At 50.2% G+C, this 18,435-nt stretch overlaps 1 protein-coding gene across 8 annotated transcripts in view; it reads left to right on the top strand.

Moving 5' to 3' along the window:
- AGAP1 (ArfGAP with GTPase domain, ankyrin repeat and PH domain 1) overlaps positions 1-18,435 on the top strand; it is a 513,811-nt gene that overhangs the window by 444,138 nt on the left and 51,238 nt on the right. For all 8 annotated transcript variants that reach the window (XM_025889132.2, XM_025889128.2, XM_073876820.1 and 5 more), the window contains 2 exons: positions 2,989-3,079; positions 11,194-11,416. In XM_025889132.2, the coding sequence (XP_025744917.1) occupies positions 2,989-3,079; positions 11,194-11,416 (314 nt within the window). The remainder of the gene's footprint in view (positions 1-2,988; positions 3,080-11,193; positions 11,417-18,435) is intronic.

The raw sequence follows: 18,435 nt of genomic DNA, 5'->3' as shown, positions 1-18,435 counted from the left end.
ATGTGTGTGATTGACAAGACCCAGTTATTCTTCCTGAGCGAAAAGCTAAATAATTGAAAAGAATAAAAAACACTTTGTGTCGATATGTATCAAGTATGAGTATCCTAGCCTAACCATGTTCCTATGGCAGAACATCCCGTTTTAAATCTTGACTCTCAACTAATCCCAAATAGAAAGCATTGACCTTTTTATGGTGGATGATGGGATCTTTTAGACTCTTGTGGTGTATGCGTTGACATTTACTTTGTTTTACGCAGAATACACTCAGGAGGGGAGAGGGAGACTTCAAAGATGCACTGTTCTCTTCTCACATATGCACAAAATTCAAACCCATGTCAAGTTACAACACTGAGTCTTGTTACGGATGTAAAGGAAAAGCAGAGGCTCAAAGATGAGCGTGCAGGCCGTTTGGGGAGACCGTGTCCATTCTCTAAACTCTGCTGATAAAGCCTGCTCGGTGTTTTATTCAGCAGTCGGAGGTGACTCTTTGCAATTGTTCAGCCAGAAAAACAAAACAAACCGTAAACCACATTTTCTAGACCACTGCCAGTGATATTCCCAATATGGCTTTTTTCTCATTCATTACTTAGTAGCTCGGATGTTCTCAACCCCTTCTCTGGGACATTGTAAAGTCTCAGAGCAGGTCGATTTTTCAAGCTATGATCAACTACAAAAGGAGAGAAAGAGCGTTGCCCACCGGCCTGTGCCCTCATTTGTGACCATTTGGAGAAACCTCTGCCAATAATTCATGCTTAGCTTTGGCATTAAGAAGGGAGTCTATCTTTCAGAAAGATGGAGTGTCTTACTTTATTACCCTCTTTAACCAGGGTAAACCAGACCACAGCCGTTATTATTATAATGTAATTTGCTTCTCTTCTCTAAAGGTGTTTTATACCAAGGTAGGGAGAGTCAGTGCCTCAAGGTTCTGAGAACCTTGGCTTTACTGACTCACGTCCACAGACAGGGCTCCTGAAGCGAATGCAAGGAAGCTTCTGGATCTCCTCATGGACGGGGATTGACCACATATATCACACACAAAGCATGGGAATCTAGTTTCAGAACAGGAGTGGGGAGAGCATGTGGCCGAACAGACAGACACATCCTCCAGATTTTGTACACAATCACAGTATTTCACATCACACCTGAATCCATGCCACATCCTTGGGATTCAGGAAGATCTAAATCTCCTGTCTCTTGTTTCCATTTCACGCCTTTGCCGGACTCAGCATCATTTCTGGGCCTGACGCAAGCATTGGCCTACAATGCTGTCCCTTTTCACTAGCCACGTGTGCTCGGGGCTTGCTCTCCCTCGGGGACTCACGAGCACCAGGGAGGCCAGACTCACACCTGTTCACCTTGGGTGTTTGCTGAATAGGTGTCAGAGTGCACGGTATGGAAGTCCCATCCAAGGAGTAACTGAAGGGAAAAGACAGACTCAGTTAAGAATGAGCTCTAAGAAATTTTGGCTGCCTGTGAATAATTCAGGCAGGGGCATACATATATGTACATCTGCTGTGAAAGTCAGGTAAACAGACAGACAGACACATCCCTCTGTGCACACATACACCACATACTCCAGATGCCAACATAAATTGTTAAATACACTGAATCCTGGGCTATCCAACCAGAGGGAATAAAATCTTCATAATGCATTATGCTACTTAGAGAATAGAAGCAAACAAATTATAATTTATATTATTAGGTAGTAAGCAATCGGTCGTCCCACATCAGACAATTTGACATGAGATGATTCAATTTATGAATTCTGACATAAAAATGAAGCTTGTTTTAAAGTGTCCTCTGAAATTTGTTTGGGTGTATGCATTGGTAGCCTTTAGAAACAGTATGTATCCTGGGGCGCCTGGCTGGTTCGGTCGGTAGTGCATGCAACTTTTGTTTGATCTTGGGGTCATGAGTTTGAGACCCACGTTGAGCATGGAGTATACTTTAAAAAAAAAGTTAGCTTAAAAACAGTATATACCCTTGTACCTGGCACCTCTGCTTCCAAAAATTTGTCATCAGTAAGTAATGACAAATGCAGGCGAAGTTTTAGCAATAAGTTGAGTTCTTTACAGCACTATTGACAGTGGAGAAAAGTTGGAAACCACCTAGATGTCCATCAGAGAAAATTTCAGAAAGAAGTTCTTGTAAGCGGCATAGTGTGCAGCCACTCAAAATGATGACGTGGGAGAACGTGGGGTGCATTGAGAAGTGACCCTGTGTCATTGGGCTAAAAGTGCAGGTTCCAAAGCAATACAGGCTGGCTTTTTTTTTTTTTTAAGTACACGTGTGTGTACAGGTGTACTTTTAAAAACAGGCTAGAAGAATAGATATCATACTGTCAAACTTAAGTATGGAAGATCACATCATAGCTTATAAATTCTTACATTGTTCTTTTCCCCCTTAGGTATCTCTTTAACTTGTAGAGAGAAGAGGGTTAAGTATCAGTTTAAGAACAGTTGCCCCTCCCTGCCCTCCACCCTCCTTAGTGACTCTGTTGCCATAGCAACTGAGATACTCTTAATGTGAAAAGTGCATCTCTAAGGCATGAAGTGTGGTGTGGACGTGGCTTCCTGGCGAGGAATCATGAGCTGTGTCTCGTGGCGCCGATTAAGCCCTGACCCGTGGCTCATAAGCAGATTATTTCCCATTCTTCCATCTTCAGAGCAAGCTGACACAACAGGGCACGTTAACCACTTCCATTCTCCGGGTGGCGGTTCGTCTGTGTTCACTCGCGAATGATCCAGAACTACTTCTGTCCTCACTCCAGGTCGAGTCCTCTCATCTGACGGGTCTTAACACGGGGCTCGAAGCATTCTCGGGCAGTCATGCTTTTTCCCCAAAGACCTCAGAAGAGGAGTGGCTGCTTCAAACGGTCCTCATCCTGTATCTGCTGACAAAATGATTTGATTTTGCCCCAACATTACTCGGGGATGCGTCAGTGTCTCCCGGGGTTCTTACCTCTTGCCTTTCTCTTCCTATGCCCAGTCCCGACTGACAAGCCAGAGTGAGGCCATGGCCTTGCAGTCAATACGAAACATCCGCGGGAACTCCCACTGCGTGGACTGCGAGACCCAGAGTAAGTGTGGGCCGGGGAAGGGGGCCGGGCGCGGGACACGGGAAGTGGGGTGGTCTGGTGACACCCAGAGTGCAGTGGACCCACTTCGGTCATGCAGCACGTAAGGTTTATGATGTGACGTGACGACTTTTAAAGAGTTGAAATACTCGTGTTTGGATTTTATCTGAACACAGTACCCTGCACACAAAAGTGTAGGTCTGCCTTCTGCCTCAGGCCCCTGGGTGAGCAACCGTCTCACCAGGGGGGTGGGCGTGTGCCCAGATTCCGTGCCGTACCCAGGAATTAACCTTTTGCTTCATCAGTGATCATATGCTTGTTTGCTTTCTCATGAAAATACAACACAATTGTTAATTCCTGCCCAGAGATTTCTGGGGTTGGTTTTTCTCATTGCAAAATCATATGTTCTGGATTTTGCCATCAAAAGGTCTTTCTTTTTTTTTTAATGTGAGATTCACTGTCCACTAAAGCCTCTGACTGAACTGATAGACTTCATCATAACTGTTTCGTGCCTTCAAGTGACCCAGTGTTCCTGGGTGCTTCCCGCCGTGCAGTGCGGAACACTCTGTTCCCTCTGAGAAAGTCACCTTGTTGTCATCCTTGAGCTTAAAGACTTTCGGTTCTCTACATCCCAGCCCTTAGTCCAGTGCTGGGGGCATTCAGTAAACTTTTTCCAGTCGTATCTTTTTGTTGTTGTCACTAAAAAACAAAGTTTTGACGCGGGGCGCCTGGGGGGCTCAGTTGGTTAAGCTCCTGCCTTCGTCTCGGGTCGTGATCCCAGGGTCCTGGGATGGAGCCCCGCATCCCGCTGCCTGCTCAGCAGGGTCGGCTTCTCCCTCTCCCTCTGCCCTTCCTGCTGCTTGTGCACGCCCTCTTCTGTCTCTCAAATAAATCAATAAAAATCTTTAAAGAACAATCAAAGCCCACAAAGTTTTGATGAGAGGGAGATCCAGTTGAGACCAGGTGAAAGTCACTGGCCCCACGCTCGGTGTCACCTGGGAATCCCAGGCATGTGATATGGTCCTGGCCATCCTGGAGCCCAAGCCCGGTGGGCGAGGCGTGACCCAGAGACCACAGCACCTGCCACCGTGGCAAAGGGCTGTTACAGGGCACACGGCAACTCAGGCAGACTTTGTGCAGAAGTTGGTGTTTAGAGGGGCTGAAGGAGTCATGGCGTCAGGGGAATAGCAGAACATGCACCTGCTGCTCAGGTTGGAGGCTGGTTGGAGCTGAGAGAGGTGATGGGGATGCTCAGCAGGGGGGAGGTGAGGATGCTCAGCAGGGGGGGGGTGGGGGCGCTGAGGGGGGGGGGGGGGTGGTCGGGGGGGGTGGTGAGGATGCTCAGCGGGGGGAGGTGAGGTTGCTCATTCCGGGGGTGGGCTGCGGAGATGAGGATGCTAAGTAGAGAACATTAGAGCCTTTCTCTTCATCTATAAACAGTGGGAACTCCTTTGAGTTTCAGAGCGGGAGTGAGATGGATTCTGAGCTGTGCTCGGGGAGATGGGCCTGGCCCTACCATCTCCTGTAGATTGGACCAGGGTGGTAGAGGGAGGAGGAGGCCGCCGTGGGGGATGGCGAACAGGAGGAGGTAGGCACTAACTCAGGTTGTTAGAGTAAAGGGCAGGGGGGGAGCCTCCTCTGAGCAGCCACTGTGCTGCAGGGCAGGATCGGGGAAGGTCACCAGGCTGGCGTCTGTGGCCCCCAGGGGAGAGAAAGGGTCTCTTCTTCGGGTGTCTTGATGAACTTCTCTAAAGTATCTTCTTTGTGTGAAGTTTTAAATTTTACTTTCAAAATGTGTCATGAAAGGAAGTTACAAGAGAGTACTTATTAAGTGTGTGTTTTTACCAAAAAGTTGTTAAAGTAAGAATTTTTAAAGCTGTCAGAGCATCCATTCGAAGTGCCTATGATGATTTCCACCATACAGCTGGAGCCCTGTGAGAGGGACGATTCCATGGCTCGCAGGCTTCATGGTACGAGGTACATTGGAGGTCAGGAGTCCTTTCTGCGAGCAGGTGGGCCGCTCGAGTGCCGAGGTGTGGGGTTGGGGGCACGGAGCTGTGGGGAAGGGAGGCCCCTGAGTAGATATGCAGGGACGAAGGGAGTGGGGAGAGGCGGAGTGTGACAATTCCGGGGGAAAAAGAGATCACGAGCTCCCATTCCTTAAACACTTTGCCTTCGTCAGGCCTGTGCCGAACCCACCAGGGCACTATCTGTTTTAGTTCTTGTGACTGAATGTTGGTGCTGCGGTCGGCCCCACGGCCCCACTGACAGAGGAGGAAATGCAGAGTCTGAGGGGGAGTCATATTTCGAGTTATATGTCCCGGGTCACAGAAACAGCAAGCGGAGCTCCTTGCCTCGCTGCTGTATTACAGAGCTCAAGGACACCAGGACACGTTGGCAAAGGCTTTTTGTTTTTTAAATCAAAATACTCAATTTTGGTGAAAATGCTGGGAAGGGCACCGCCCCCACACTGATGATGATCTGTAAAACCTCCCCGATCAGTTTGGCAGTGTACATAAAAAGCCTCAGGCAAGTGGACGCCCTACCCTCCAGCTGGGTCCTCCAGGAACCAACCCCACGGGAATGAGCAAAGGGGCCCAGAGACGTAGCTTCAAAGGTGTTCATCACAACGCTGTTTACAAAGCAAAAAATCAGAACATCCCAAATGTGCGAAACTGGAAGAACCATTAATGGTGATGTCTTCTCAGTGCAATAATGTGCAACCTTAAAAAGTGATGTTTAAAATTTTTAAAGTAAGTTATGTAAAAAAATATATTAGTTGAGATGGAGAAACTTTATAATGCATAGGAAATGAGCAAGTATTGAAGCAGTGCGTCAAGGAGACCCTAGTGAATCATTTTAGGAATTTAGGCAGAAAAAGTCTATAAGGATGCATTCCAGAACGTGGATCCCACCTATTTCTGAAAGTGGTCGGTCGGGTCTCTGGTGATCCGGGTCATCTAATTGTATAGTGAGCACCTGTGTCTTGGGAAATTGGATATCGAGTGGCCTGTATTTCAGTGTGTGCAAGTACACACAATAGTCAAACATTAAATGTAAGGAGAGGCTCTGGTTTCTGGTCAAGAAGATGTTGCCGCTTTCTGTGGGGCCCGGGAAAGCCTGATTTCACCGGGGACCTGGTTCTGCCTGCATCTTCCCGGGGGCTCCCCAGCATCACAGCTGGGAGGTCATCGTTCATGCGTCCAGAGGGTTCCAGCAGGAGGAGGGGGCCAGGCCACAAACGTGTGGGATGCTTTCTTGGGCTCCAGCAGGATCGAGGCTTCCCTACTCTGCTGCTGAAGCCGAAATGCAGGGAAGTGCATCCTGCCCTCTGCCTCGGGTCCTGGGAACCGGGCCTAGGGCCTCTGGCTGGTATGTAGCCTAGGCGGGCTTTTGTCCTTCTTACTGATTAAAGGACTTTCTCTTTTAATTTGTTTTCTGGTTTGTTTATTTGGCTTTTTGGGGGTTTTTTTGTTTTGTTTTGTTCTGTTTTGTTTGAGAAAGCAGAAATTGAGAGTAAGAAAATGACGTTTTTGGGTCCCAGATAGCTTGGTGTGCTCTCTGCAGAGACAGGATCAAGTTAGGGGACAGTGGCCACTCTCGGCCGTGGTGGACAGCACAGAAGCAGGAACAAAGCACGCGCGCCTGTCCTCCGAAGCGTTGTCGGAGACAAAGGTGGCGGTCGGCTCTGACACCAGCAGTGAAGGAATTAGCCAATCCATAAAGTGTTCCAACACCAAGGATTATTTTTAATAGAAAGTGCATAGGTAGATTGTTCAGTGAACAGAAGCAAGAGAAAGTCTTGTGTGTGGTGCATTTCTTCCACATAAATATGCACAAATAAAAAAATAAGTTGACTGTGATTGAAGTGGGTGGTAGTTCCAAAGATTTTCTTCCCTTGTTCTTGGAACACCTTTCCTGACACCTTAAACCTGTCTTTAAATGAGCCCGTTCCTTTTATCATTATTAAGGGATCTTAAGGGAGGATTGAGGGGGACTTGAAAGTGTGGGCCCCTCCATTGGCTTTCTGTCCCCCTGAGAGCCAAGCCCTTCGCTTCGTGGTCCTGTGTCCGGTGGTCACATGGGAGGAACCTCGGGCTCCGGATGCCACAGACCCCTCTCTGGATGATTCCCACTGGCTTGTAAACTCTGCCGCCCCCACCATTCAGTTGTGTCTCATGGGGGTGGGGGGAGTGGGGCTTGGGCATTTCCATGACACGTGGGATTTGGAGCAGTAGGAACCCCCACTCACCCATCGTTCTTCCTAAGAATGTGCCAGACTGCCGGGAGCCGCCTATCTACACCTGGTAGACCCCAGAACGGGCTCTGAGCTTCCTTAGCTCGGGGGGGCCCGTCTGTAGTGATTTTGGAGAACCTCAGCGTCCGCCCCTTGAGGAGCCGCAGCCTTCGGACATCTTGCTTCTGGGAAATCCTGCCGTAAAGATAACTAACATGTTCGGGAAAGTCCATCCTCCAGAGCCCTTGAGAGCCCAAGAGCTTGGAGCCCTGGCGTGGTTGTCGCCACTGTGCCTGCCCTGCATGGACAGACCCGGAGAGGCAATGCAGCCTTTCCACGGCTCCAAGACCCCTCGCCCACGAGGCCCTCCTGCTCACCTGGGCAGAGCCGACGCCTCCCTCCTGGCTGGTGCCTGAAGCCCTGGATGGAAATCCTGGGCGTGAACTCCTCCCGCCATGTCGTGTTAATGTTGGAAGCAGCTTTTCCGCTGTCCCACTCTAGGACTCTCTCTTACGTATCTTTGTGGACTCCAGACCTGCACAGGAGGGGACCCCACTCCCCTCTCCCTTCCCCAATCTCTCGATGTCCCAGCAAAACCTGTAGCAGGAGCACTATTCAGCCCCTCTCTTCTGCTGCTTGCTTTTTCCCACAGGCATAAAAAGAAACCGCAAACTATGTACTTTTAAATTACAAACAAATGGGCGCCTGGGTGGCTCAGTCGTTAAGCATCTGCCTTCAGCTCAGGTCATGATCCCAGGTCCTGGGATCGAGCCCCGCATCGGGCTCCCTGCTCCGCGGGAAGCCTGCTTCTCCCTCTCCCACTCCCCCTGCTTGTGTTCCCTCTCTCACTGTCTCTCTCTCTCTGTCAAATAAATAAAAAAATATATTTAAAAAAAATTACAAAGCAATGATACAAGTATATCTATAAAGACTTCCTTGGGTCTTTGCCCACATATCCCCTCAAAGAAACCTTCCCCGACCACCACGGGGTTGAAATGACACACACGGGTCCGTCTCCCTCTTCTCCCTAACTGGGTTTTCTCAGAGCACACGCTTACCCGACACGTGGCATGTTTTTCTCGTCTGTTCACTGTTGGTCTGCCCCGTGGAATCGAAGCCCGATGCTTAACCCTCAGGACAGCCCCACGGGGATGGGCATCAGTAGCCTCATGTCCTACACGAGGCCTGCAGAGCAGAAGACTCTTGCCGGGGGTGGGAGGGGCGCGCAGACAGGCAGCAGGGCATGTGCTGACAGTCCGGTGGGGGTCTCTGCACTGGGACGGCGCTCCTGAAGCTAGACGGGGACACCGGAGACAATCCAGAGCGTTAAGGCCACACTGGACTCACCTGTCGGCCTCAGGGGGCAGCCCAGGGCCGCAACGCCCCAATGCATCCTGAAGGGAGCAAGATGTGCGACGCGGGCAGTGTCCCTGGCAACGCGTGCATGCTGACACCTGCCAACAAGTTGTTCCCATCTGTTGGGGCAGAGGCGAGGCCATCCCTCCCACAGCCCCAGTTCCTCGGTATTTCTGATTTCCATGGAGAGCTGCATGCAGTCACTGAAATGTGTCCTGTGTGGGCTTTCCTCCTCCAGGGGACACCACACCAGGCTGGTCTCTGAAGCTTGGAGGGGGAGGGGGTGCGGCGGCGGTACATCGAGTTCCAAACCGGGTCAGGGTCGTTGGGGTCCTGCGCCCGAGGGGTAACTCAGAGAAGGGTTGCGGTGCTGGGTAGGGCTTGGCACCTAGTCAGGGGTCTTCCCACAGCTCGGGTGAGTGGTCCAGGGGGGGCAGTGGGGACAGTGTGCAGGGGCATTCACCAGCGGTGCTCTGTGATGGCGGAGGTGGGCGCATGGGCTCACCCCGCCGCCCACCCCCCCCCCGCGCCGGCCCTGAGGACGGGTCCTCTGCTCTAGTGGGGCCATGCCTTCCTTTGCCGGAAAGGGCTCATTGAGGCGGGCTCTGGGGTGTCGCAAACGAGAAGAGGTCGGTGCCCCTGGCCCTGCCCGACACGGGGAGGGTTTTGCGAAGTGACGCACGGGTGTGTGACAGTCTCCCGGGAGCAGCTGGGAGCTGCTGAGAGGAAGTGAGCTGCGTGCTGAGGCCAGCAGGAGGAGCCACTGGCCACGCAGAGGGGCGCGGTGTGGGGGGTCAGGGAACCAAAGGGCTCCTGAGAGACACGCGCACAAAGACGGGCTCGCTTCTGATCCTGCTGGTCAGGATTGTGGGTCAGATCCGAAGGGCAAATGGCAGCCCCGGAGGGGTTTTGAGAAGGGGCAGGACACGGTCACATTCACCTAGGAGACCGCGTTTCCGTGTGGAACGCAGGCTGCGGGCGTTAGAAGGTGAGGCCGCAGATGGGAGGCTGCTCCGTCCTGGTGGTGACCATGGCATGGACCAGGGCGGGAGTGGCAGGGACAAGAAGGGGCAAACACCAAGACTTGGTGATGGGCTGGGGGGTGATGGAAGGATCAGGGTCAATTTGCAGAATCCTGGCTTGAATAACTGGGTGAATCAGTGCCATTTGCTGGCAGGGAGCTGTCCCTGGCAAGAGATGATGTTCAAGGGCAAAATGTGGACAGGGAGGTACCTGCAAGATTTCCAAGCGCAGATGTGCAGTGGTCATTACAGGTGCTGCTCAGAGAGAGGAGTCTGTCCGTGTTCGTTCCTGAGGTGGGCGGTATCTGTGGATAGTTGTGAGCAGTTGGGTCGTAATGGGATCCACAGCTTGGGTAGAGTTTGCTCATCAGAAGATGAGTCTGCAGAATCCCCTGAGGTAAGGGGTGGGTTCAGGACGAAGAACTGGGAAGGAAATCTAGTTGGGGAGCCAGACAAGTGCTAGAAAAATCCCCGAGTCACAGACCTCTCTTCTCCTATCCCCCCCCCGGTATCCACCCCCACCTCCCAGAGTTTGTGTTAGATATGAAAGAAATGGCTGGCTGATTTCTGATGAATTAGCACAAGGCCATTCCTGGGTTTTTGTTGACTCTTCAGGTGTACCTGGAGTAAATATTGACTATCCCTGGATCATTTAAGCCTTCCTTGCGTCTGTTGGTGGTTAAAGCCATTGACTGTCCGGGTGAACCATGTCTTTGCAGATCAGCTGTGGACTCTGGCACGAAGCCAGCCTTGGGCCTGAGTCCTCTGTCTTCCGGTGCTACCAGCCACTTTCACACAGGGAATGACCTAGCTCAGGGGTTCCAGCCATGTTCTCTAAACTCATTTGTTGTCCTTGGTGCGTTATCACAGGCTAAAGCATCGCCATTCATTCTGCAGATCAGGGTCGATCCAGCTGGGTCATAACCTATCCGGTAGACCCTGCCCTCCATCTTGCCAGCAGTGATGGTGGGAGTCGCTCCAGCGGTTGCCCTTAACGTAAGATCACTGAAAACCATGTCTTCATCATAGCGTGCCTGCCTTCGTCTTTGAGATTTGCAAACATGTCAGTCGTATGTCTAATGAAAACTCAGATGTGCCTAGCGTTGCAGAGATGGCTGGTTACAAGGGACATTGTAGCTTTGGAAATACTCTGGAGCCAGGTCACATACGGTTCTTTTCCATGTGCATCTGCGCTCTCGAGGGTGCTGCTATTGAGGTATTAGAACATGCATTTCTGTGTCCAGCCCAGTGCCTGCTCCTGTTTATTGTGTGGGAAATTCCTAAGCTTTGGCTAAAGCCAGATTTTTAAAAGCCATCCCCAACATGTCAAACCTTTTGAGACACCTAAATCAGCATGCAGGACTGGCCAGAGAGCATTTGCAGGCCCTGTGAGTCTAGGGAGGGACGGCCAGATGTGAAGTCCAGTAACTGGCTTTTTTGTTCCTGAGATCCTGAGGGCAGTTGGAATGAGTGATGATGGTCTGTTGTCTCTCTTCCCACAGATCCGAACTGGGCCAGTTTGAACTTGGGAGCCCTCATGTGCATCGAATGCTCAGGGATCCACCGGAACCTTGGCACCCACCTTTCTCGAGTCCGGTCTCTGGACCTCGATGACTGGCCCATCGAGCTTATCAAGGTGATGTCATCCATTGGGAACGAGCTGGCCAACAGCGTCTGGGAAGAGAGCAGCCAGGGGCGGACGAAGCCCTCACTGGACTCCACAAGGTAGGGACGTGGGCAGGCGTATGGCTCTGGGGCCTTCTGCCAGCACGGGAAGTCACCTTAACAACAGCCTCCCCCGGAGCCACTCTGGTGACCTGTAGGAATGCCGAGGGGCCCGGCATGGAAACGTCTGTTTTTAAAATTGGTTTTCAGCAGGCGTGGATAATTCAGACTCCTTAATTTTTTATGTTTGTTTTTACACCTTGGGGATTCCTCTCCCCCTCTTTGAAATGTATTAAGCCTCCAACCTTATGAATATATCACTTTAATTAATACATTTCTAATAGGAGTAAGATGTGCAGTGGACACTAATTATGATTTTTGATTCTTTAATTTTGTGATTCTTCTATCTTTGATAAGCATCTACTCAGTTGGTTTCCCTCCCCACCCCCACAGACCCACAGTAAGCCAGTTTACAGTAACACAATGTATTTTATTTTGTAAAATATACTTCCAACACATTTAAGCAGCCGAGTTCGGAGTAACGTATGGTGACTCCTCATTAATGTTAATTGTTACCCGGTGTAAAAAACGCATTTATTTTGAGCCCATTTATTTTCTCATTTTTCATTTACAGCTATTATAAACCGTTTTTGAGTACACATACATATTTAATGTACCTAAGAGGTGATAAAATGGCCTGTCTTCCGAGAAAGCCTGCTTCACAGAGGCGCAGTGGGCCCATCGGGTCCCTGCGGAGGAGGGGCCGGGGGACTCCCTTTCCGCTTTTGCTTCTTGGGTGTGTGGAGAGGTGAAGGGAGTGAAGGGGTCTCCCATCATTAGCACCTTTTTAAATTCCTCTGGCCTGTTTTGCTGGTGATGAGACCTCTGGTCTGTGGGCGGGCCCCATGTGAGGCGTAAGAAGTCGGTTTCTGCCACTAAGCCATGATCCTGTGCGAGCAGTCGGTGGATTTTGTTACATGAATGCTGAAAAATGAATTTGTGGTGCCACCTTCGGTTCACTTTAGAGAATGAAGCTGGCGTGTTATTAACCTGCTCTTCCTGTTCGGCGTCCTGTGGGGAGGGGGCGAGGGGAGGAAGGGGCGCCCAGAGCCTTGTCTGTCTGGCATCACCTCCATTTGCTGGGTGAGCTCGACCACGCAGTACCCATGTGGGCAGACTTCCTGCAAACGGAAGGAATGATACTGTCCTTTAAATACTTTATCTTGATCTGTTTAACACGAGTGTAGAAAGTAGCAGACCATCAGCGAAGAGCATTCTTAAAAGACGAATTTGTGTATTAATATCGATTTTTTTCATGGGTGTCGTTTCCTTGGAGGACATGTAGGCCAACAATGAAATACGATTGGAAATTGGATCAAGTTTCATGTAGGAGTGCAGAGAACATTGAAATAAGTTAGGGAAAAAAATTATTCCTGCATTTTACTGTTTATGTGTAAGAGGAGCATATGTATTATTTTTAGTATCCTGAATTGGAAAAAAGTTTTTCCATCTGTCATAATTAGCCACCGTTTAGAACTTTTAGGTAACGAAGATAGGGGTTGATATTTTTAACTGGTAAATATTTCATATGCATTTCATTTTCATTCCTAAGTGAGGGTAGCATGCGTACAGGCACTTGATTGTTCTAACTTGTGTATTTAAGCTCTTGAGTGCATAACTTTCTCTTCTCTCCAGCATTACACGCATCACATCTTTATGTTTTAGAGATGTCAGTCTTCCTTTCTCACAAATGGGGTGACCGCAGCACAGTCCCAGCTCTTAATGGGTCACATTCGTTGTCCTAGGGGGCCGTGCTGAGTTGCAGCACCCCCTCCCTGCAAGGGTGATGGTGATGCTGGGTCACAGCAGTTCCAAAGAACACGAACGCCTTTGAGGATTAACTGTTTCCTTGTGTTCAACAAATACTTTCTCATAGAGAAGAAGTGGTACAGGTGATTATCCCTCACAGCGATCGGTGAATGTTCTCAGGGCCAGAGCTGAGTGTGCCAGGACTCTGGGGAATTTTCACGCCCGGTGGCGGGGGGGTGGTTCTCACAACCAGTGTGCTCCAGGGAAGTGTCACTGGAGAAACAGCATCTGAGCTGGACTTTAAAATGCAGGGCGGGTGTCCAGGCCTGCGGGGTCAGGAGTGTGGGGTGGGCTGGCCTAGGCCAAGTCCGAGCCCGGGGAAAGTGTAGAAACCGGGGAGTTGCCAGCCATGGGGCAGGACCTTCAGTTGAATGAGGAGGGGTAGGGCCAAAGGAGAGCAAAGGCCTGGGCGAACCTTTGAGCCAGGGGCGTATTACAACAGCGACTCTGGGGTTTATGCATTCATCTGTGATCTGCCTGTTCCCAAGAGGGCTAGAGGCAGCCGTCTGCGTTGTTGGAAGGGATGGAGACGAGGCAGGGAAGCCAGTTGGAAGGCTGTGGTCCTGGTGGATCCTAGGAAAGCCATAAATGCAGTGTCAAAAACATAAAGCAGCAACTTAGCCTAATAGCACAACGATAATTCAGACACCCACCATCTTCACTGCCTTATGCGGTCTCCTCGAACAGAAACGAGAAACCCGAAGTTTGGGCTAGAATTTCCATGTGGAATTCAGTCTGCGACGTGAGAATGGGTAGGCAGCCTGGATCCTGCCTCTCCGAGACAAGGAAAGACCCCCCCCCACCCCCCCCCACCCGCTCTGGTCTCTCCGCAGAACCTATGATTGTTAATACAAACAGCTGGAGGGGTCTTTTAATGTGGCCCTAAGGTAATACTAAAAAGAAATATTTTAATAAATTTTTATTCCTAGCCAAGGAAGGGCCAAGTGCAATATATCCACGCTAATTCTTTGGAAAAGGGCCCAGCTGCTTTCCCGAGAAGCTCGGTCCATTCCATCTTGTTCAGAAGATTCATTCTGACAGTGGAATGTAATTAGAAATGTGCCGTTCCTCCCCCAAACACACACACACACGCACACACGCACACACACATTTAGGACCACGGGGAAGTGGGACACAGCAGATCTTTCTCCAAAGAAACAACCAGTCCCCTGAAACCACCTCGCATTGGTGTCAACCTAGACCCACGGGTGAGTTAGGAAAACAGGCACCTTTGACCAGCTGGCTGGCCTTCTGCTTGTTGTCCCTGCACCCTGATTAGGGCAGCTTCGGACAGCTCATAATTGGTTCCAGTGATTCTCAGCTGCCCTGAGAACTGCCGTTCAAACTTGAGCAGCACTGTGATCAATCGAAGCTGACGGTGGTGAAGCAGTATTGACTTCCCATTCCTAAACTGGGGATCATTAGTCAAGAAAAGCATCTTTTAATTACTCCCAGGAAGAAAAAAAAAAATCTTTTTGGATGGATTCTGCAACAACTGCCATTTTTTCCCAGTGCATTCGATATTAAATTTATTGTCGCAGGAGGGGAGAGGATACCCTTCATCCCCCTCAGTAATGGAGGTTTAATTCAGAGAAAGGCGCCCGTACAGGATATCGACGCTACAACAATTAACTGCATCTGGGGTGGAATCCAAATTCCCCTCTCTAATTGCTATTGATACCATTTAAGCACACACTTAAAATATTGATTTTAAATGGGGATGCTGAGGCAGGAGAGCTGTGGCGACAGTGGACGGGACTTGCTAGGTGGGAGGGCTAATACAGGGACAGTGGGCTGTGTGGGGGGCGAGGACTTCATGACCCGTAGCATGGGAGCGTGCGGATCGGCCCGTGCAGTGTGCTGTGTGCAGTTGGACGTGGGGCCCTGGCTCCGGCGTTAGGACACACATGTCCGGAGGGCCAGGTCACGGAGCTCTCTGGTGCCCCTTTCACAGCAAGGGATAGGCTCGGAGGCAGAGAAAGCGAAACCGCAAAGACCATGCTTCTTGAGTGAATGAACGAAGGAGTGAGCAGATGGGGGGAAGCGAGAATGGGGCTGTGTGGATCCCATGTGCCAGGTACTCTTGCTGCCTCAGGGCCTGGGGATTGCTCACATGTTCATGGATGAAGTCAGGGGCTCTCACGTTTGCAGCACACAGCGAGGCCGTCTGGGCAAACCTCGGACCTCTTCCCCTCCTGGGCCCCACGGAGGTGTTTGGAGGAGCTCCTCTCTGTGTCACTGTGGTGCATTGTTCTCCATTCCTGTCACCAGTTCACTTTGGAAGCTTTTGGGATTGCCTGCGGTGACCATTATTTCCTACCAGGACTGAGAGGAGCCCTCTGGTCCATGTTCCTCTTGGCAGAAGCCAGACTCCACTCGGCTGCCTGCTTCATCTTCCGTTCTCCACCTTTGGGTCTCCGCATCGAGGCGTCAGGCCCGTGAGGGTCTGCAGGGACCCCTCGCGGCTGGCATTTCGGGGCAGGTATCCCATTTACATGGCAGTCTGGGAGCCAGCCAGTTTGGTGTCGGAAATCAAAGGAGCCTGGACGTGTGTTTTCCATTCTGTCAAAGAGCCCTTGGGAGAAGCTCTAAGCCCAACCGAAATCCCCCTTCCTTCTGATCCCACTTGGAAGGGAGCCGAGTTGCTGATTTAGGATACACTCTTCTGCCTCTTTGAGCATTCTTTTTCTTTCTGTCATTGTCACCTGCACGTCCAAACTCCCCTCTTGTCTTTTACCTATAAAAAGATGCCACCTTCGGGAAGAAGATTTGGGGCCGGACGTCAGAAATCTGCGTGGGAGAGACTGGCCGTGCACTTCCAGATGGAGCAAGTCTGCCCAGTGACACGAGTTCCGGTCCTTTTTGATTTGGGATCACCACTTTCATCTTATTTATGCACATGGAGATATTGATAAAGGGGAAATGTATCCAAACTGAAAATAATTGGATCCCTACCGTTAACTCTGAGATATTAAAAGCAGTACCACTTGGCCACGTCTTTGTCTCGTTAGGTTTGATCATAAGATCACAATATAGTAATCTCGGGCTCAAATTTCTGGCATAAAGATGCACTGTTCCAAATGTGGCCTCAGGGAACATGGTACCCACACAGCCCCAGGATTATCTCATCTTATTATTTTTCAACAGTTCTTGGCCCGCTGAGGTCAGTGTTTTGTCTCTTTTGAGTGTTCCTCTATGCTTGACACCTTTTCCTATTTTCTTTCTTTAAAAAAAAAAAAAAATGGACGGGGGTGGAATAAGGGGGGGAAAAAAAGGACTTTGCAGTGATGACCAGAACCCATCTGCGGTTGGGTGGCATCTGCTCCCCACATGTCACTTCCCTCATTAACAAGCAATTGAATTAATTAAATGCTACTCAGAACACGCATAACAAGCTACCGGCAGTGTCCAAATTAGCACTGATAATCAAGGATGATTTCCTTTATTATCCTGCTAAGTGGTGTGCAGACTCTGATCTCCCTGTCTGCCCTCATCTATTTACATACCCCCAGCTTCTGCCTTTGGAAGCGGAGGTTATCTTACCTAGTTAATTTGCCACGATCACCAAGCATGGCGGATTGATGCCCTGCCCCCGCCGCCGCCGCCACTGCGTGGCCCCCTCGCCGCCTGCCCTCCCCCAGCCCCAGCCTTTGTATCTCAGGCTCACTGATAAATTAAAGGCCACCCCTGTGGTCTCTCAAGTGAGTAATAGAGGCAGAAATTTCATTTTGCAACTGGCTGATTTAATGATCCAAAGGGTAATTAATGGCCTGATTATCTTAATGTTAAATATGTCCGGCAGCAATTACAGTGACCTCCCGCTTGTCAAGGTCCGGGCTGTGCTCTTCTTTCAATTAAGTTCTCTGGGGCTTAATGGTATGAATAAACTCCTCTGATTCTATCATCCCGGACGGACGCAGAGGGTTCAGGGAGCTGGGGCCTCGTTTGGAGTTTTAATCAGCCTGTCTCCTACTCTGGCGATCAGAGTTAACAATTATAACAAGGACAGCTTAACTTTCTTCTTCCCCATGCGGAGCTCCCCCACCCCGCACTCACCCGCACTTTTTTGCTGTTTTATTTTATTTATTTTCTCTCGTGTATTTCAGCGCTCTGAGGGAGAATTCAGTGTGTGGAGGAAGCCGCTGGTCTCTTCCAATATAAATTATCATGTGAGCGCTGTGGTTTTTCTGTTTGACAGGCTTAATTAATTGGCAGGAGCCCCCGAAAATGACAGTGCCACTAATTGCAACTCAGAGTGAATTTCTGTCATGGCGGCGTGCCTGTCGGCGGGCATGCCCCGGCCCCGGCCAGCAGAGCGGCCTGCCCTCCCCGGCCAGGCGGGGACAGGCAGACCCGGAGGAGCTGTAGGCTTACAGGCATGCCGTCTGCGTGCAGGGCTGACGTTTACTGCCAATAAAGTTTATATGGCCACGGCTCCGCAAACCCAACAGCTGCTTGGGGATCTCGGATTTTACGTAAGATATTTCAGCGACTTCTCCTTGCAGGCCGGCTTGGAACCAGACTGCGAGAACCATAACTCACGGAGCGCCCCCTCCATGACTGGCTGGTCCTCATTAGCACATGGCTAAATATGCTTGAGTTTACCGGGGCTCTTCCCGGATCAGAAATATTCCACTATAAATATTAAGCCAATTAGGAAAGTGTACAAATGAGAAGTGCATTAACACTGCCTCAAAAATAATGCCTATAGATTACAGTTGACAACAGATACGGCGGTTCATCTGGTAAACCGCGGTCGGGGAGCTTGGCAGGAATTTATGCTCGGCTATAGTGGTCTCCAATTAAGCTCTCGTTAACAGACTCGCTCCAATTGTAAGAAGCGAATTTAAGAAGATTCTCTCCTTACGGTTAAGTAAAGTGGAATCTGCTTTTTACAAGAGAACTGTACCTTCCGTTTGCCTTTGAACCAGGTGGACAATGTAGTGCTCTTGGTGTATTGTGGCCACCTGCTGCCCACGAACCCCAGGATTCATTTGATCCTGCAGGAAACCAAATGTGTCCTGGGAGCCAGTGTGGCTACCAGGGAGCTGTCTTGAGTTGAAAATCCCTCTCGTTTACTCTCTGAAATGGAGCAATGGAGACAATTAAGGAGTTTTTTTATTTCTAAGAATTTTTATTACCACTGGTAGATGAAAATGCAAGCCAGTGGCCAGCGCCGACTGCCTCTGGGTGTCCTGGGCACGCCTGGG

Source organism: Callorhinus ursinus, unplaced genomic scaffold (assembly GCF_003265705.2).
Source record: "Callorhinus ursinus isolate GAN/ISIS: 27379988/994484 unplaced genomic scaffold, GSC_fseal_2.0 scaffold2, whole genome shotgun sequence".
Classification (NCBI taxonomy): Eukaryota; Metazoa; Chordata; class Mammalia; order Carnivora; family Otariidae; genus Callorhinus; species Callorhinus ursinus.
Note: the sequence above shows the minus strand (reverse complement) of the source record. Positions and strands in the feature narration are given on the sequence as shown.